The following is a 20,140-nucleotide window of genomic DNA, read 5'->3' as shown; positions in this document are numbered from 1 at the left end:
GGTTGATTTTTGTTGAGCACGGACTAAAAGTATTTCATGACCTATTGTGCTATCGCTTGCATTAGGTAGGACGATTTCAAATCAAAATTTTGTCCTGGATTGAAGCTTCACGCTCCATATAAAATCCCTAATTGATTCTCTGTTGTGGTAAAACCGAAGCGGAGATCAGATGCCCACTCAAATTCATTCAAAAGCTGTGACAAAAAAATTATTCACAAAGTATGAAGATTCAAAATTGCTCCAAATGACATCCAATAATAGTTCAGCATTATTTGGTCTATTATCATTGATAGTCTTTTGCCTGTATGTCATGTGTTCTAGTTCGACGAAAAAATAAAGACTCTATCGTATCTTCCCAACTCAGCTTCATCCGGCAATTTAATTTTGCCCACCTCTCAAATTCACGATTTATTTAGGATTGTGAAACCTGGGGCGATTGGTCTTCGTGGACCGGGTGTTCGGTGACCTGCGGAGGCGGAAGCCGCACCCATGCCAGGGAATGCATTGGCGGCACTGTCGGAATGCAAGGTTGCTCGGGAAGTCCCATTGAATCGGAGTACTGCAGTGGAGAGGTACAGATTGATATACTGTTAAGCGTTCTACAGAGGTGCTGACACATCGCCGCTTTTGAAGGCATGCCCATACTTTTCGGACTGGACACCCTGGGGAGGTTGTTCTCGTACATGCGGCGGCGGCTCTTCAGTCAGAACAAGGATATGTGTTAATGGCGTCGATAATATGGTGGGGTGCATTGGAAGTACAGAAGACTCGAGGGACTGTAACGATAAGGTATGTTTCTGGCAGAGGTTGTCAAAGTAGTCAGCGTTGCTACTCAAGCAGAAGTAGATGCAATGCCAGAAATTTCCACTCAAGTACATGTAAAAGTTGCAATTTCAAAGGCATGTCAAAATTACTGTACTTCAAGTTGAGCAAATAATACAAGCAGGTAAAACCTACTTCCGTACTCAAAAAAGTAATAGTTTGTTGCCGACCACATCTGGTTACTGGTGCTTTTCATGAAATCGACAACTATAAACGATCTTGTCTGATCAGGAATGCACTGAATGGGAGAGATGGTCGTCTTGGTCAGAGTGCAGCTCATCGTGCGGTCCAGGTATCACAGCCAGGACAAGAGGATGCAGCGGCGACGAATGCTTTGGACCGCGGCGAGAAGCCAAATCTTGCCAGAATGCAGTAAGTCATATAGAGTCACAATCGTTTTATTTACACGTGCATTCCAACTACAGTAGTGTTTGTTTGTTCTTTCCTTACCACTATGCACTCCGTCTTTTGAGCATATTGTTATACTTTATATATTTAATTGCCTTTGTGGACAGCGCCCTATTGTAGGGGTGATATATTGCTATGTTCGGATATCTATAAATGATTATCATCATTATTCAATGTATAACTGCTAAATGAAAACACAATCCGGGAGGTAACCTGCCCCCTAAGGAAAACGGCAATATTGAAGTAAACCTTTAAAATTTTAGAAAAGTCAAAGTGTTGTTCCTGTGCTATGCATGAAGTGGTTAGATTACAGAATTGTGGCGATTGTTTTAGAGGTAGAGATAATTGAAAAGGAAGAATCGTAATTAGAGAAGTTGTGCTAATATTTTTGAGTCCAACTGTAAATTAGTTCAATGGTGAGTGCAAGGTTTTGTTTGTTTTTGGGGTATTCATGGTGTTTGTCGACTACTATGGTCATTTACACCAGGCCGATATTCTTCTTATTTTCCGTAACTGACGACTTATAGCACGGCCCACCTCTAGGCTTTTGTAAGACACCGCTGACGCGGAGTGCAAGGTTTTCTGTAAAATATGCACAGTTGCAATTAAAGTGATCTGATGTGAGTCTTACGTTTCCCGGGATCTTATTGGTATGCTTCATCAGTTTTTTTGGCTACAGCCGTTGCAGTGCCGAAGACTACCAGAACAATGAGTGTATATTCATTTTCTCATATAATGACTATTTTGATTGTTTTTCCGATTCATTAAACACCCAGAAAAAAATTGTGTGTCACCATCGAACATACTAATTTAGGAATGCCCTGAATGGAGTGAATGGTCAGAATATGGCACATGCAGTGAAGAGTGCGGAGCGGGTATCTCGGTTCGGACAAGAGTGTGCACTCCTGGCGGAGAAGGATGCCCGGGAAGTGCAGTAGAGCAAACAGCTTGCAACGAAGAGGTATCAATGACAAATGTCACGTGCGATTACTTCTAAGGCTTTAACTATGTATATTTTCTCGCTAGCCTTGCGCAGAATGGTCGAAGTGGGGCAGATGGTCGACTTGCTCCTTCACTTGCGGCGGCGGTGTCTCGAGCCGGACTCGTATTTGTCAAAATAGCAACGCGCGGAACACTTGCGAAGGGCCTGCGGAGCAGACGCAATCTTGCAATGAGAAGGTGAGTTTTCGTACTTTTAAAAAATGGAAAATGCCGTGCACATTAGGGCTGTTCAAAAATAACCTTTTTTCCTGAATCTTGCGGGTTACTTGATTAAATCGTTAGGTTGCCTTAAAAAATGACGCACACCGAATTTGAATTCATTCCAACCAATATTCGCGGATTTCGTAGAGTTTGAAAATTTTGAATTTGCCTAAAAATGCAAAAAAAAATTTTTTTCCAATTTTCCTTCCAACCTTATGAAATTGTTGCTCTGTCTTCAAAAACGATGCAAAACAAATTTGACTCGATTCCAAGCTGCAGAAGCCCAGTTATTCAAGTTTTTTGATGATAATTCTGGGATGATCCCCCAATCAAGGATAATCCCAGAATTATCTAAGAAAAACTGAAATAACTCCACTTCTACGGCTTCGAATTGAGTCAAATTTGTTTTGCATTGTTTTTGAAGACAGCCCAACAATTTCATGGGGTTGGCAGAAAAATTTGAAAAAATATTTTTTTTGCATTTCTAGGCAAATTCAAAATTTTCAAACTCTACGAAATCCGCGAATATTGGTTGGAATGAATTCAAATTTGGTGTGCGTCATTTTTTAAGGCAACCTAACGATTTAATCAAGTAACCCGCAAGATTCAGAAAAAAAAGTTATTTTTGAACAGCCCTAGTGCACATGGTCTCTTTCAGAAATTTTAGATGTTCAAACTTAAACTGGTTCCATATGACTTTCTATATTACCCAACCCATAAGCGATACGTTAACAATGTGAGGCATCTAAACTCCTTGCGCCTCTGTCTTCAAGGTCATCACGATCTAAGAGTAACTTAAGTTATATCCCACACAATTTGCAGTTGTGTCCGTCGTTTACAAACTGGAGCTCGTGGGGCGATTGTTCTGCCACTTGCGGTGGAGGCGTGCGAAGACAGAGTCGTACCTGCAACAACGGGTACTTTGGTGAGCCCGGCTGTATCGGCGATCAACATGAAGAACAAGACTGCAATGAATTGGTATGAGTATTTCGGCGCGATGATATACTTCATCTACGAATTCACGGTTTGTTTTCTTTATCAGCCTTGTCCTTCTTGGAACCAATGGAGCGAGTATACCCAATGTAGCGTTTCGTGCGGCTATGGCATGAGATCACGCTTCCGCACATGCAACAACGGGAATCAAGGGGATATGGGCTGTGAAGGACCAATTCGAGAGGAAACGTCCTGCTCCAGTGATAGGGTAAGTGTATTTTGTCGCAGTTATGGCTGGGCTCGATGATTTGAGTACTCAAACTCAATTCTAGTATTAATTGTAACGAGTGAGCAGTGAGAGACGACTTTTTCAAGTATTTGTACGATAGTGTGAGGAGAAATGAAGAAGTATTATTCTGCTCTCACTTGAACTGGGGGCTGTATGTAAACGTTCCTGCATTCAGTCAAATCTGCAAGTCTCACGATTCAGTTGAACCTGGATGATAGTTAGATAGAATAACGACCGAACAGCTACAATCCCCCTGTCACTACGAATTAATTTTATAAAGTAGAATTTTAGTTTCCATACTTTCCTCTTGCCGTGGAAGCCTTGAAACCATCCCTGCATCCAATCATGTAACATAAGGCTGCGCACCATGGCTGAAGCGATAGTTCTGTGAAATAATGATTTACCTGCGGCATTTTCATAAAAGCACTATGAAATAGATATGGTTGAAGCTTAGCAAATTACCTTCAATGTAATGTAACTGTACGTAACGCACATGGTTGAACTTGACAGATAACATCATCATTACTTGAATACTCGTCTCGACACTTAATACCCGATTCGTTATCGAATCACTCGTACTGGATTTTCCATCGTTCCAGGCTACTATCTGTTCTATTTCACAATTTAGTGTCATCTCTTTCGTTCCAAATTTTGTGTGAACAAATTAAACTGGCAGAATATTTGAATGCCTTACACTACTACCGTGTTGTTATAGGCGTGTGCGTTCTGGTCAACTTGGTCGCAATGGGCCCAATGCAGTTCCCCATGCGGCGGTGGCGTAACAAATAGAACAAGACTATGCATAAACGGAGAGCCAGGCGACCCAGGTTGTCGCGGCGCTGGGGCTGTAGCGGAGAGAGAATGTAATCCCGAAGTGAGTGGGTCAAGCTTTTCGTGAAAGGCGGGGTAGTAAGCGCATTGACTTACAGGACTGTCCACAATGGTCGCAATGGTTCGAATGGGGATTATGCAGCAGGCAATGCGGATTCGGACTTCAAACTAGGGAGAGACTTTGCATCGGCGGAGAAGCCGGCTTTTACGGCTGTTTCGGACTGCCCCAGGACAGGAGGCGCTGCAGAGGAAATGTAATAGGATCCATGACACCCTACAAGCTCTTTTCGATAATATTGGGTATTTTTAGACATGTGCCCAATGGTCGGAATGGGGAGACTGGTCTAGGTGTTCTGTGACTTGTGGATATGGTATACGCACCCATTTCCGTACCTGTAACGGTGGAAGACCGGGCGATCGGGGCTGCGAAGGGTCCGACGAGGAGGAAAACTTGTGTTTTGGATCGGTAATGAAATTTCTTTTCTAGTAATGTGTCCTTTCAAATTCAGCATACTGCTCTAAAGACTACATTCATTGCAACATAATTCTCGAAGAATTTTTCATTGATATATATTGCTATATGTTTGTTAAACGTCTCTCTGTGTATTGTATATTTCTCTGTTATGACTACAGCATAGTTACCGGTACAGCTGACTTCATCATGCCTTCTTTTTCATGTCATACTTTGCCAAATAGGTTATCATTTGAAACTATGTTGATATCATTGTCATCGTGGCGTTATCTTTTAACAAGGGACATACGAAAAGTCTTTGAGTTATTATGCTGCAATGGATTTAGTCTTGAAAGTAACATTCAATTTTACTACCAACAGTCGTCTAATTGAGAATATTATGCGTAGATATGCCCACATTTGTCTGAGTGGGCGCAATGGTCTCAATGCTCGAAGGAATGTGGTGGCGGTGTCACGACCAGGACTCGATTATGCATCAATGGCGACAACAACGACCCAGAATGCCGGGGAGAAACAGAGGAAACTTTGCCCTGCAACTCGAACGTAATTTTCCCCCTTTTCACAATATCGCATTCGAAATAACCAATGATTTTTATCAAAGGCATGCCCGCAATGGGCGGTGTGGGGCGACTGGTCCCAATGCTCTGAATCTTGCGGTGGCGGAGTCTATCAGCGTTTGAGGACGTGCCTGAACGGAGAAATTGGCCACAGAGGATGTAGCGGGTCACGAATCCAGATGGGATTCTGTAACGCGCAAGCATGCCCGTACTATTCAGTGTGGGGCGAATGGGGACCATGTTCCAGAACGTGTGGGGGCGGGTCTCGCTCGCACAGACGCACTTGCTTGAACGGGGGAGAAGATGACTGTGATGGTCCGAATGAGGAAGAACAGCTCTGCAATCAACAGGTTCGTGTCTGTATTTGTGTGTGTGTGTAAATGTTTGTAGTGCATGTAAAATATGCAGAATCTGTATACAAGACAATGTGTGTAAGAGGCTATGTGTAAATTACAATGTTTGAAAAATTTCAGCCGTGTCCAAACTGGACAGAATGGGAAGAGTGGTCGGAGTGCTCTCGCACTTGCGGAGGCGGCCGGGCGCGACGAGTGAGATCATGTCTCAACGGTATCCAAGGCGATGAAGGCTGCGACGGTAACTACCGACAAGATCGGGAATGTAACATCATGGTAAGTATTTTGCGATTTTGTGTGTAAATATTCCATATAAAACACATTCCATTCAAGTCATGCCCGTACTGGGACGCTTGGACCGAATTCAGCCAGTGTACTGCTCTGTGTGATGGCGGCACGACATTTAGGACAAGGATTTGTGTTAATGGCGCCCCTGGCGATATCGGTTGTCGAGGTTTGACGCGTCAAGCGCAATCCTGCGGTCAAGAGGTAATGATTTTACCTACCCGGACACGTGAGCGATTCTCGAATCAAAATATTTGCAGGCTTGCCCGTCCTGGTCGGAATGGGGAAGCTGGGGCGTTTGCTCCATGTCTTGCGATGGAGGTAGCAGGCGCCGATTCCGGTATTGCGTTAATGGAGTGGTCGGCGAATTCGGGTGCGAAGAAGGAGATACTTTCGAAGTCGACGAGTGCAATATTAATAAGGTAATTTAAACGCACCGCAACGTTACTATGACTGGCCACAATGAATTAGTACTCGAACACAAATCGAGTATTCATTGTGATGATTGGTGTCGATTCGAGTCGAGAGAGACGATTTTATACTAAAATTATGCACATCTTTCCAGTAAGAAGTATCTTGTTATTGATATTTATCGATTAGATATTTTTCCCCATTCTGGAAGCCTTGAATCCTCAATTGATCGTATCGCAACATCAAAAATATGTAGTAGGAATCCATTCTCATTAGTGGAAATGACAATCGTGAAATTGCGATCAAATTCTATTTTGTAAGTACAGTCTTAGAACTACTAAATTATAGTCAATGCGTTGTGAAAGTGGCAATATTTTCTAGGTTATGTAATAGAAGTGGTCTGAAATCATTTACACTCAAGTAATTAGTCAAGTAGGCAAAACTATTTGAGTGATGCTCGAGTATAAGTGTTACGAATACTCGACTTGAAGCCTAATACTCATATCTGATTCCGATATGTATATCTATTATTTCAAAACACCGCAAGATGGTGATACAATGAAAAGATAGGAACGTGTATTTTAATGAGCTCTGTTCGCCCAACCTACATTTTCAAATTTAAAAACAGGCTTGCCCGACGTGGTCGCAATGGTCTTCCTTCACGGAATGCACGGTGCTGTGCGGTGGCGGTACGCAAACACACGAGCGTACTTGCAACAACGGTGTAGTCGGTATGAAGGGCTGCGCTGGACCTGCTATCGAGGAGATTTACTGCAACGGCGACGTAAGTCATTCGGCTAGGTACGCTTTGATTGTCACTGATGAAATTCTTTGATTACAGCCGTGTCCATACTGGTCGACGTGGGGCAGCTGGCGAGAATGCTCCCAGACTTGTGGTGGCGGAGTACGTTCTCGTGTTAGGAATTGCATAAACGGCGAAGCAGGCGGATTCGGATGTGACGGATCGGACACGGAAGCGCTACCATGCAGTTCGCAAGTATGTAGACTTGGTCTTCTGACGCTAATAGACGCAGCACACTATATGACGTGGTATAAAATAAAAGTTGGAACTGTGAAATAGATTTTAGTAGCAGAAATTTTGCAGTCCTGTTAGTCTTCGTGAATCTCTGTGGTATAGATCTGTAATGAGAGTCTTTGATGTTGCATCCCGTATAAGCATTATGGGTAATGCTTTATGCATATTTTCAACGTAGTTCCTAAAAAAGTGTGACTATGAGACGGAGGTTGTGCCGAGAAAGTGACACTCCGAAGGAATGCGTGCCATAGATATCGCAAAGGGTTATGAAGCCTTGACGTGTGATCTCAATAACACAGCGATAGTTAATGTGTAATAAGAACATTCATTAAAACTTTTAGCTGCGGTTCGAATACAGTGCCTTTCTAATGAATATGGCTGCGGCTCACAATATTCTCACACCTCAAACTTCAATTTGAGACCGTATCATATTTAGAGCGTGCCCCTTTAAATTCGGGATCATAACATAATCTTATTCACAGCCATGCCCGAGATGGCAACAATGGGGCGAATGGTCTCAATGCAGCGCTTCTTGCGGCAGAGGACTTATCTCCAGGGTGCGTACTTGCATTGGTGGAGTACCTGGAAAAGACGGATGTGACGGAATCCGAAGAGAGGAAGAATTTTGTTCCGTCACGGTACGAGGTGCATCTACTTTCGTTGTGACGTTTGGTTGACGTCTCACCGATTACTTCCAGGAATGTCCGAGATACGCGGAATGGACCGACTGGACCTTCTGCTCGGTCACTTGCGGCAGAGGTGTGCGGTCGCGCGGACGTACGTGTCTCAACAGCGGCGGAGAACTGGCGGAAGGATGTTTCGGCCGGGACTTTGAATCGGTGTCTTGCATCAATGGCGAGTGTCCCTACTGGGGCGACTGGACGTCCTGGACGCTTTGCGAAGGACCGTGCGGGTCTCTAACGCAACGGACACGCAGCAAGATATGCGTTAACGGTATTGCTGGAGACGAGGGGTGCGTTGGAAACGATGCAGAAAGCGACGATTGCGACGTAGAGGTATGATGATTGAATTGAATTAAGTTTGTGCGCTGCGATGTGCGATCTTGTGCAACCCAATCTATTTAATTGACGGTCAATTGACTACTGGTTTTTTGAGTAGTTGTAGTTGTATTTCCAGCACTAGTTCTGGTTGCAGATTTTCAAAAGTGTGTAGTTCTAGTTCTAGTACAAAAAAAAATTCGTTGCCGATCAACTAGAAAATTTGTGTCGTCGTTTGCGGTGTATCGTGATCCCAGCGTTCTGCTGTGTGATGTTCTTGCAGCCATTGCTAGCTCAGATTCATCACTACCAACAGTAGCATAGCCAGGGGTGGGTTTTGAAGGTTGAAACTCCTACTATTTTAAACTAGTACCGATGTTCATGTGAAGAGCCTATTCTGATAAGATTACAATGAATGAGTTGCTTCGGAATTGGATATAGTTTTGTTTTAGTTAGTTAGTTGGGGATTGGTATAGGTTGTTTGTTGTAGTTCTTGTTCTAGTTGCGAGTTTTGAAGAGCCAGTAGTTCATCCAAGTCTGATTGAGCCACGCTCCGTTATGCATGATTGTATCATTGATACTTTTTGTCGCAGGAGTGTCCGTTCTGGGGAGTGTGGACCAGCTGGACAAGCTGCACAGCCTCGTGCGGCGGTGGCTTGCGACGCCACTCAAGAGTTTGCGTGAACGGCAACCCCGGCGATTTCGGTTGTCAGGGGCCACAGTCAGAGCAGAGCAGCTGCGGACATGACGTAAGGCTTGTGATTTATTTGCTTTCGCACTGCAGTCCTGTTGTTCTCCACTTTTTTGACCCCGCATACCTTCTGAAAGGGATAAGTAGTCAGCGCCACCCTAGCACTTATAGTACCCTGAGTGCGAGATTTGAGATATTAATGGAAAGCTGATGACTAAAAATGAAAAAAGAGTCATCACCTAGCACGCTAATGATTGTAGCACCCTACGTGCTGACGCCTCGTTGCCAATTGGAGAGTTGGATTATTGATTACCGTTGTTTTCAATCATCAGCTTCCTGAATGCCATTGAATTCAGATGTCCATTTTTGTTATAAGTCCCTCCTTACCTCATTATCTTGCGGCACCCGGCTTAGAAACACTGCCATAATCTGCAATTGGATAATATATAGATATCGAAATCAAGACAAATATTTTCGGCTGAAAATCGATAGAGGTAATCGTCAGGAAGTTGTATAGATTACAAAAGAACTTTGTCTATCAACAGTTGTATGAACATTGAACAAATATGATGTCACAGGCATAAGAATATTTGAATAATCGAGGTGAACGGATGGCATAAATCCAATTGAATAATAGTCTACCTTCATACTGAAATAAACCCGAATAATTCGGCTGAGACAGGAGTAATTGTTAGCAGCAGTTAGAGATTGAAAAAAGACTTTGTAAATTAATATTCGTATCAGTCGTAACTGCCATAATGGATTGTTGCGTTGTCCTTTGTAGCCGTGCCCGTTCTTCACCCAATGGTCGAGCTGGGGCGCATGTACCGAATCGTGCGGCGGCGGCACCAGAACCCGCAGTAGATTGTGCGTCAATGAAAGAAATTCGGACGATTGTGATGGCGAAAGAATAATGGACGAAGAATGTAATACTCAGGTAAGAAGTTGTGTTTTCGCACGATTTCACCGCTTAATACAATCCTACTGACTTGCATTCGTAGAGATGCCCGGTACTGGACGAGTGGGCGCAATGGACCCAATGCAGTGTTACTTGCGGTGGTGGAGTGTTGAGGCGGTACAGGACCTGCCAGGTCCCGGAAGGTGCTGGCGGTTTCTGCGACGCACCGTTGAGCGAGGAAGCCAACTGTAACAGCGCTGTAAGATTTAGAAAATTGTTGCCTCCTTGTGGACCAGTGGTTCTCGTACTAAAACATATTTTTGGGACCGTGAAGCACTTACAACACACCATATTTCCGAATCCAATTTTATATAGGCTATTTCACATGTAGCCTTGCGAGAGCGTTGTGTGTTTTAATAAAGCTTACGACACCTGCCATCTAACCAAAAGTTCGAAATATATGCAAGAACCAATATTATTGACCAAATCCATTCATTAACTTTAAAATGGCGACTAGCAAATAAATACACACTGATCTCTTATAATATTAGTAATTGAGATATTGGTGCGTAGCAAGAACATAGACATAAACAGATACGACTCGTGTATAAAGGGTAGTGATATAATCCCGTGTAGAAGAATGGGGTCTAGAAGGCCAAGCCCCCAACAAGTATGTTTTAAGCACAACAATTACGGAAGTGCAAGACCAAACTGGGAATATGAGACATATAATAATTGTTTAGGAGACCGAAGTGTGATTTGAGAACCACTAGTGTAAACAATCATTGTCAATTTTTTCAGCCTTGCGAGTCATGGGCTCCTTGGGCTCTTTGGAGCGGGTGTAGCGCTACTTGCGGACTCGGTGTCCGCAGTAGAACTCGTACCTGCTTCGGAGGTTCCCCCGGCGATTCTGGCTGCCAGGGCAGTGGCACGGACGAGAGGGAATGCGTGGAAGGGGTAATATTTGTGACGTCATGCTTTCGCGTGGAAATGATTGACAATTTTCTTGATGTGTTACCAGAACTGCGCATACTGGACCACTTGGACGTCCTACAGCCAGTGTGATGTCACTTGTGGTGGTGGTACGAGGCAGAGAAAGAGAGAATGTATTAACGGTGACGCTGGTGATGTTGGTTGCCAAGGCAGCGCCACTCAAATCACGTCGTGTGGAGAATCGGTGAGTTTGTCAGAAGTAGGCACAAATTTTGTAATTTGCTATCCCTATCAGCTGCAGTATGCTAGATGATGACCACCAGATCACTTTGCTGCTGTTTTAACTTGGAAATTCTTTAAATTTTATCATATATAACAACAAATTCTCACACAAACTTTCTTTTGTGCACTGCATCCAATCAATCTTTGTGTCATATAGTAGTTGAATTTAATGTTTGAATTATTTGCAATGATGAAGAAACTCTCCGTCAACAGGATTGTCCGTTCTGGTCGAACTGGAGCGATTTCACGCAATGCAGCGTTACGTGCAACGGCGGCCTGCAATTCAGAAACAGGGTTTGTGTGAATGGCGAAGGCGGAGAAATTGGTTGCGAAGGCTCTACGGAAGAAGAAAGATTTTGTAACGGAGACGTAAGAGTTCTTTTAAGATTCTATGTGACTACTACCTACAATAATATCGATCTTTTGTTGCAATTTTACCAAGGTAAACACACCATTCATTGATTTGAATGTTGATTTGCCAACAATAGTTGTTCTTCGACCACAATATGTTGAAAAATACCCTTTTTTAAAAATGGTGCTTGACAAAATGAAGTAATGAGTCGAGGTTGAAATGCCGAAAATTCGATTTTCTTTTATTTCATTACATGCTTTGCCATGAAGGGATTCGAGGTATCCCTTCATGTATCGGACCTGAGAGAGATTATATATCAATCTCCTGCTTCAATTTTACTAAAGAAAAGCACAACTTGCAGATCTCAGTGTTGATTTGCCAACGAATTTAGCTTTTCTACCACGAGATGTTGAAAAATACCCTTTTTAATAATCTTACTTGACAAATTAGAATATTGAATTGAGGATTCAGTTGAAATTCCGAAAATAGGATTTTCTTTCATTTTATTACGTGTACTGCCATGTAGCATATGGAAGCATCTCTTTATGTATGCGACTTGCGAGTGAAATCTAAAAGTTCGTGATATTTTCGTAAGCACTCGCGTTTCTACACAGGGATGTCCTTACTGGTCGGAATGGAGTCAGTACGGCCCGTGTTCCGTTACGTGCGGAGGTGGGTCCAGAATGAAAGGCCGCTTGTGTGTCAATGGAGAACCAGGCGTGCCAGGCTGCTTCGGAAGTGACACTGAAGACGAAGTGTGCAACCTAGAGGTATTTTCAATTGGATCTAGCTTTGTCGGACCAGTTTTGTATGGAAATCTGTGCGTTCTGCAGGTGTGCCCAGAGTGGGGATTCTGGACCGCATGGTCCGACTGCAGCGTGTCTTGCAACGGTGGTGTTGTACGTAGAACGAGACAATGCATCAACGGAGTAAATGGCATGCCCGGATGTATCGGTGATGATGACGAAGTCCAGGAATGCAATGCACAAGTAGAATTTTCCTTTTATATCTATCTTCCTTATAACTCCTAGTGCCGCAAAGTCTGATAAGTTTCCCTGTGTATGTAGACTGGATTTTATGTAGTAGCATAAGTATATATCATTGAAGTAGCAGATTGGTTTCTTCACTTATGCTCAGAATTGACACAATATCGTAGTAGATTGAACAAGATCGATAAATATAGTGTGGGCCATCCGTTGGATCGCCTTATACGCGACCCATGCAGAAGTATGTCATCTAGCATATGCAATTAAAGCTCCCAAACTATCGAACACGAAAAACACGAAATGTCCACTTGTCCACAGTAGCACTACATGCTTTACCGTTGAATGTTTAGGCTTGTCCCTTCCTGGAAGATTGGACCAGCTGGTCTGCTTGCTCTGTGACGTGTGGATTGGGTAGCCGATCTAAGAGCAGACGGTGTGTCGGCGGTATCTTCGGACAGGACGGATGCTACGGCCCTGCGGAAGAACAAACTGATTGCGTGGAAGGGGTATGTCTCCTGGAAAATGGTCGCTTTAGACTGCTTTACTCAAATTGTTACTGTATCAAGCTCACACTGTCAACATAGGAAGTCATTTTACCTGATTCTAGCGTTTCTTTCTGATATCTAGTTGCTTTTGTGCTCACTTCTTTGCTCGTTATATTTTCCTACTTGACTGAAGGTAGAATTTGGTTGTTACATCAAGTAGGTACAGGTTTAAAGACAGTTATTTTGGTACCCCTGTCAATATCATGTAATATCTGTTTGACATCATGACTTGCATGGTTATTAACATTTCGTTTTGTATTTCATTGTTGATGAAATACACTATCTCTCTTGTAAATGACCTCTGTGCTGTGTGAGGTAATATCGTTGTTTTTCCTTTTCAACAGGACTGTGCCTTCTTCTCTCAATGGGGAAATTGGACAGATTGCAGTGCCACATGTGGTACTGCAACACGCAGACGTTCAAGATATTGCGTCAACGGCGTGCGCGGTGACGTCGGCTGTATCGGACGAGTGGAAGATATTGACTCATGCGATCTTGGGGTAAATTATGCTTCTTTCATAACATGTATAGTATGATAATAATCAAAATGGTTTGGTAGAACTGTCCGTTTTGGTCGGATTGGACCAACTGGGCCCAGTGTAGCGTACCGTGCGGTGGTGGCAGTCGATCTCATTCGAGGATTTGCGTCGATGGCGAGGAAGGTGACATCGGGTGTCAGGGACCAACGTTGGAAGAAGAATTTTGCAATGGACATGTAAGTGATAACGGTTAACAGTACAAAGCATCCATTTTTCTGCCCGGGGCTGAATTATTAGAACTAAATCAACACGGGCTAAAAGAGTGGGCCAACCTAAACGGAAAGTGACTGAAATAATTCCCTGTCCTTTAAAATTGGATAAAATGAATGCAATATGATTCTTGATGATTTGAAAAATAAAATTTACCTGTGGCAGATGCCAAATCATTGTGAGACTCAAGATGCAGACAGATTTGGTTGAAGTGGTCAGCGTTGGTTCTCAGATAGAAGTAAAGTAGTGATGTACATTTCTAGTGAATTATAACCAGAAGTAGCGATTTTCAACAACTGCTTCAAGTGGCAGTAGGGAATGAATATCCGAAAGGTACTTGTTCAAGTAGTTTCGAAAAAGTAGGTTTGGTCAAAGGGTCGCATGCTGGTAATCATAGCTGGTGCATATTTGCGACTAACACATAGCAACAAATAACTCTGCAAATAGGTGCAATTTTCGAGAATATTCTCCGTTACCTTGATACAGTTGTTAGTTATGACAGTTTCACTCATAAAAGTGTAACAAACATCTATTAATACTACATTTTACGTCCAAAACACAAAGTTAAATAGTATATTCATATTGAAATGAACCCGAATATTTTCGGCTGACACTCGTCAGGGGTAATCGTCAGCAACTAGTAGAGAATTCAAAAGAACAGCGTATATCAACAATCGTAACACAAATTCTCTGCTAGTTGCTGACGATTACCCCTGACGAGTGTCAGCCGAAAATATTCGGGTTCATTTCAATATGAATATACCATTCAATTGTATATTGAAGTTTTGTACCTCCAAGAAGCTGTTAAAATACACAGTGTATAAAGAATGCAATTTGTCTACAAAAAATGTTATGTAGAAGTGAATGTAGTGTAAAAATCAAAACCTGTCGAGTGCAGACGAGTCATGCATTAAAATCAATGCCAATTATTTGTACTGTCAGGCTTGCCCCTACTACTCGGAATGGTCATCGTACGGCGCTTGTTCCGTGTCTTGCGGAGCGGGAATACAGACAAGAAACCGCGAGTGTTTGAACGAAATTCGCGACAGAGGCCTCACATGCGAAGGTGCCGACGAAGACAGCCAAGTCTGCAATACACAGGTTCTGGCATCTGTACGCTAACTGACTATGGTCAATGTTGATGTGAGCATTGTTTCCGAACAGAGATGCGCATCGTGGGATGAGTGGAGCGATTGGACGGACTGCAGTCAAGATTGCGGGTCCGGGTTCCAGTCGCGTAGACGCACCTGTCAGGGCGGTCAGCAAGGTTCTGCCGGTTGTCAAGGCATGTCGAGACAGGAGCAACGTTGTAATACAGCCGTAAGATTTGCTGTTTGGATGTTAAGAAAATCTACTATGCTTGAGCCACGATATCAGTGTGAGCTATGCACGCTGTTACTGTTTTACTTGCTCAATCCACTTCGTTTACATATCAGTGAAAGGTTTACGATTGAATTTGAAACGAAAAAATCTTGGCATATCTCTATTACCCATATCACCTGACCAAATTACATCCAGATGTGGTCAAAATAGTCAGTGTTGCTACTCGATTACAATTAGGAGCGGTTTCCATTATTACTACTTCCACTGGAAGTCTGAAATAAAAGGTCGGAAAAGAACTGAACTAACTAGTTTCATAAAGTAAATTCGGTGGTGTACTTTTAGCATTTACTGGCAACATTAGAAATTGCAAGATACTTCTTCGCAAATTCAAAATACTCACACTACAGGTAGGTGGAATATCCGAAAAGACTTTCAGTAACTGTGATACTGGGGATATTTCACACAGTTTTCATGATAACTTCACTGATAGAACTGCTTTCTACTTTTCAAAATCCAAAGTGTAAAAAGTACTCAGTTTTACGTAAAAATGTTCACGTAGAAGTGAAGTGAAGTAGAAGGGGCGCAAGTAAGGTAATCCTTGACGCGAGTACTCTGAAAAAGAAGCAGTACTTTGTTACTGACCAACTCTGATTATATCTGTTTGCCGGGAAGAAGTAGCAAGGCACAAACACATTTGCATATGAACTGCAGCCATTGTCAAAAGTCTGTTAGTTTAGTTAGACAATAAACTCATTCAAAGGCGCTGTGCCATGGCGTAAATTCGTAGTGCACTCCTGACCGTTTGTGTGAACTCTTCTGTAGGCATGTCCGGAATATGATGATTGGTCGAACTGGTCAGCGTGCAGTGTCTCGTGCGGCAGAGGCACCAGAAGTAGAGATCGCATATGCCAGGGTCGTCGACGTGGCTTGACATGTGAAGGTGACTCGGAGCAAGTCGAATCATGCGTGCGAGGGGTAAGGTCTATTTGTTATTTACGTAACGACTCGAGGTTATCCCTTTTGTGATCTCAGTTCTGCTCATATTACGACGAATGGGGACCTTGGCTTCCATGCAGTCAGACTTGCGGCGGTGGTGTAAGCGAATCGACGCGAATCTGTATAGGAACCGGTCTGACTGGCTGTGAAGGAGAAAGCGTGCGGACGCAGCTATGCAATTCTGTTGTAAGTTGCTATTTTACATTTGTATTTTTTGTGTTGTCGTTAGTTCATCCTTTGTTGGTGAATTTGTTTCTTCAGTTATTAGTTTTGAGTGTAACGACTTCTGTTAGGGCAGCGGTTTCTCTGAATATGGTAAGCTGATTATAAAATATAGACCCGCCCTTCAATCTGATTACTAATACAATGGTAACGACCTACTCCACCACCTCACAGCCTGTTTGGAAAGCTGATTACTCAAAAAAGGGACAGCACGTTCGCGATATTCAGTAAAAGCACTAAAACCCACAGATTCAAACCACTGTGTTAGTGAGATGGGTGACTTGTATTTCATGATAATGTTATATCTAGCCAACCATCTACTTGACTGCTTTTTTGTTATGTATGCTGTTGATTTACATGTTTTACCAATAAAAGATTCATTACTGTTCCAATAACTAATGGACTTGCGACTTTACTACTTTTCAGCCGTGTCCAGGATGGGACTTCTGGTCAGCATGGTCCGACTGCACCGTATCATGCGGTGGCGGTCTTCGAAGCCGACAGCGTACGTGTCTTGCTGGAGTGCCTGGCGTGTCCGGATGCGAGGGCGATACTAGGGAGGACGAATTTTGTAATAGTTTGGTAGGAATCCATCGAGCATCTGCCATACAGATTTCTGTTTAACATTTTGCTACCAATGATTAGGCCTGCTCTTACTGGTCCTCGTGGGGACCGTACGAAGACTGCTCGGTACGTTGCGGCGGTGGACTTCAACAGAAAACAAGACGGTGCATCACGCCGGAAGGGGGACGGGCCACATGTACGGGAGAAGGCGTTTTGTCCAGACGTTGTAACATTCAGGTATGTGTTCAGCGGTGGTCAAAGTTGTCACAGTTGGTACCAGGGTTGTAATGACCCGAGTCTCGACTCGATTTGAGCCAATTTGTGCGTTGACTCGACCTGTACTCGAGTCATTGCACTTAACTTGACCAGGGCATATGATTTGAGACATTCTATATGACTTTATTCGACTCTCATGTATCAGGACCGATACTTGAAATATAGGCCTAGGACCTCTCTTTTATCTCTTCGAGTAAACATGCTAAAAAGTAAGTATTCTAGGCGTAACTTGTCTAAAAAAAACGAAAATTGGGAAATAGATTTGCAAGTAGTCTAATATTATAACCACTGGAATAGGTTGTGCAAGTGCACAAATCCAACCTGAGTGGTCTAAAATACTCTGAAAATAACCCTGAACGAGTAGAAGAAACTCTGAAGGAGTGGAAAGGAACTCTAAAGTAGAAGTATTTTGTTACCGACCAACACTAGGTGAACTTAAAAAATTACTTACGCGCATTCTAATATGTCCAATTACCCGGGAATGCAGGCGTGTCCGTCGTGGACACAGTGGAGCGACTGGGGACGGTGCAGCCTGTCTTGTGGCGGAGGCATTCGCCTGAGAGAGAGATTCTGCCAGGGTGGCTACGCAGGCGAGGAAGGCTGCGAGGGTCTGGCCAGAGACATCGGAAGCTGTTCGAGCAATGTGAGTCGTGATGGATGATCCCGAAACGCTTTGTCGTTCATTGTTTTGTCTCTGCGTTCAGCCGTGCGTGTCGTGGACCGAATGGTCGATTTGGAGTGTTTGCAGCGCCGAATGCGGTCAGGGAACCCGCGAGCGTACGAGGGTATGCTCTAACGGTCAGCCTGGGTCTCCCGGCTGTAGTGGATCGGAGATGGAAGAAGATGTTTGCGTTGTCGGTGTAAGTAGCTGTTATAAAGTACTGGTGTGTGAGGCTGTGCAACTCTGAATGATTCTGTTACGAGACTAGTATGAAGCTCTAGGTTGATTCATTATGACGTCATGACAGTGAGTGGATCTTGAAATGCCCAAATGCCTACCACAGATTAAATAATGCAAATTTTCTGATTATATTATACGAACTCGATTTCAGACAATAATGCAGGTCAGGAAATACTGTGCAGAAATGCTGTTGCAAGGAACATGGGCAGTAGGCCATGCCTTTTGTATGCATTAAAGGATATGCTACCTCATATTCAGGTTTTAAGGCTCTCGTAGGTGCAAGAAAGTTTTGCAACAACAATTTTCGTTCATATAATAATAAGGACGTATAGTTTTGATACTCGAAAACGTTGGATTTCTCTACTCGACTCGATTCATCAAAATATGTGCTTGGTCTGCATTTGAGTAGTCAGATGACAATGCCCAGTGTTACGAGTTGATCAATCCACATTTTGGATTGGAATTTTATTTTGGATTTGATGTTTTGGTTACACGGAAATGGCAGTACATACCTTGTTGACGCAGTTCATCAATCCTGCCGTTATTTCTAGGACTGTGCTTTCTGGAGTCAGTGGAGACAGTGGTCTTCGTGCTCCCGCTCTTGCGGTGGCGGACAATACACCAGGTCCAGAGAGTGTGTCAACGGTGTGGCGGGCGACGAAGGATGTATAGGACAATTCCTAAATACAGACTCCTGCAACAGTCAGGTATGTTTTGAACATTCAGATTGAATGAAATATGAAATGAAATTATCATGGTCGACTAAAATCTGTCTTTCTAAATTGTTAAACGCTTGCCCAATTTGACTACTGTACTGTATGTCTGTCAATAATTTTCTGGATCAGTGGTCTTGAAATCGGTGTCAGCGCGCCCTGTGGGTTTTAGCGACCGGGAAGGGTGCACTCGCTACAAACTGGGTGATTGGGAGGCACCGAGAGTAAATGTGGGCATCATGCACCATAGTAATTGGTTTGGCGACTTGTTAGCTGTATTTCGTCACAAAGAACATTCTACACGGATATTCAATGTTATGCAACTGATGTCATTTGAGGAAAGTTATAAATACATGTGCTACGAAGATGAGGAAGCTTAAAGTGCTTGTATCACCACCAAGAGCACCAGCTTAATTTGCGTGTGCAATAAGCAAAATAAGGTTTTGTCTGTGTTACTGAGTAGGGAGCGATTGGTACCTTAGTCGGTATCCAGAGGGCATGTTGTGTAAAACGTTTGGGAAACACTGTGTTGGATGGTTACCTACAGGAGTCTTGGAGACTATAGGACCAGTGGCGCTTGTTTGAAAACGTAGTCAATATATCCTAATTCTTGTTGGGCTTATATTTCGATTTTCACTAATTGTCGACACTAAGAAATTCATTCTGCAAAGGCATGTCCACGATGGTCCGAATGGAGCGAATACACCTCCTGTAGCGTCAGCTGCGGTGGTGGCATCCGCGGACGTACGCGCACCTGCATAAACGGCGACGCTGGCGATTTTGGATGTACAGGACCCACCAGAGACCAAGAATACTGCAATGGACAGGTATGTAGTAGGGATGGTGTGAACTTGAGGTTCACGTTCGCGTTCTGTGTGTGAACCTCGGAAATTTAGAGGTTCGCGTTCACAACAGAACCTTGGTAGGTTCTGCACTGTGAACCTTTTTCATATATTACAATTTTCACTTCAATATGATATTTTTGGTTCGAATTTATTGCATTTCAACTGCGGGCCACTCTATGCATGACGCTGGCAGCATAAAAAATCAACACAAAACGAGCATGCACCTTGACAATCTAAAAGATTTTACTGGCTTTGTTACAAAAGTT

General features: G+C 43.3%; 1 protein-coding gene across 2 annotated transcripts in view; it reads left to right on the top strand.

Moving 5' to 3' along the window:
- Window positions 1-20,140, top strand: part of LOC145441307 (uncharacterized) — a 103,052-nt gene that overhangs the window by 37,468 nt on the left and 45,444 nt on the right. For both annotated transcript variants that reach the window (XM_080319133.1, XM_080319132.1), the window contains 40 exons: window positions 417-572; window positions 634-789; window positions 1,054-1,194; window positions 2,045-2,191; window positions 2,257-2,409; window positions 3,256-3,411; window positions 3,476-3,634; window positions 4,371-4,529; window positions 4,585-4,740; window positions 4,797-4,952; window positions 5,346-5,501; window positions 5,560-5,865; window positions 5,989-6,144; window positions 6,202-6,357; window positions 6,414-6,575; window positions 7,193-7,348; window positions 7,406-7,561; window positions 8,083-8,238; window positions 8,299-8,616; window positions 9,192-9,347; window positions 10,074-10,226; window positions 10,291-10,446; window positions 10,989-11,144; window positions 11,209-11,364; window positions 11,616-11,771; window positions 12,369-12,524; window positions 12,588-12,743; window positions 13,091-13,246; window positions 13,630-13,785; window positions 13,845-14,000; window positions 14,977-15,135; window positions 15,199-15,354; window positions 16,180-16,332; window positions 16,390-16,539; window positions 17,002-17,157; window positions 17,221-17,376; window positions 17,903-18,058; window positions 18,120-18,275; window positions 18,868-19,023; window positions 19,701-19,856. In XM_080319133.1, coding sequence (XP_080175259.1) covers window positions 417-572; window positions 634-789; window positions 1,054-1,194; window positions 2,045-2,191; window positions 2,257-2,409; window positions 3,256-3,411; window positions 3,476-3,634; window positions 4,371-4,529; window positions 4,585-4,740; window positions 4,797-4,952; window positions 5,346-5,501; window positions 5,560-5,865; window positions 5,989-6,144; window positions 6,202-6,357; window positions 6,414-6,575; window positions 7,193-7,348; window positions 7,406-7,561; window positions 8,083-8,238; window positions 8,299-8,616; window positions 9,192-9,347; window positions 10,074-10,226; window positions 10,291-10,446; window positions 10,989-11,144; window positions 11,209-11,364; window positions 11,616-11,771; window positions 12,369-12,524; window positions 12,588-12,743; window positions 13,091-13,246; window positions 13,630-13,785; window positions 13,845-14,000; window positions 14,977-15,135; window positions 15,199-15,354; window positions 16,180-16,332; window positions 16,390-16,539; window positions 17,002-17,157; window positions 17,221-17,376; window positions 17,903-18,058; window positions 18,120-18,275; window positions 18,868-19,023; window positions 19,701-19,856 — 6,528 coding nt within the window. The remainder of the gene's footprint in view (window positions 1-416; window positions 573-633; window positions 790-1,053; window positions 1,195-2,044; window positions 2,192-2,256; window positions 2,410-3,255; window positions 3,412-3,475; window positions 3,635-4,370; window positions 4,530-4,584; window positions 4,741-4,796; window positions 4,953-5,345; window positions 5,502-5,559; window positions 5,866-5,988; window positions 6,145-6,201; window positions 6,358-6,413; window positions 6,576-7,192; window positions 7,349-7,405; window positions 7,562-8,082; window positions 8,239-8,298; window positions 8,617-9,191; window positions 9,348-10,073; window positions 10,227-10,290; window positions 10,447-10,988; window positions 11,145-11,208; window positions 11,365-11,615; window positions 11,772-12,368; window positions 12,525-12,587; window positions 12,744-13,090; window positions 13,247-13,629; window positions 13,786-13,844; window positions 14,001-14,976; window positions 15,136-15,198; window positions 15,355-16,179; window positions 16,333-16,389; window positions 16,540-17,001; window positions 17,158-17,220; window positions 17,377-17,902; window positions 18,059-18,119; window positions 18,276-18,867; window positions 19,024-19,700; window positions 19,857-20,140) is intronic.

The sequence above is a fragment of the Botryllus schlosseri genome, chromosome 6 (genome assembly GCF_051294905.1).
Source record: "Botryllus schlosseri isolate E-star chromosome 6, Bs_hap1, whole genome shotgun sequence".
Taxonomy (NCBI): Eukaryota; Metazoa; Chordata; class Ascidiacea; order Stolidobranchia; family Styelidae; genus Botryllus; species Botryllus schlosseri.
Note: the sequence above shows the minus strand (reverse complement) of the source record. Positions and strands in the feature narration are given on the sequence as shown.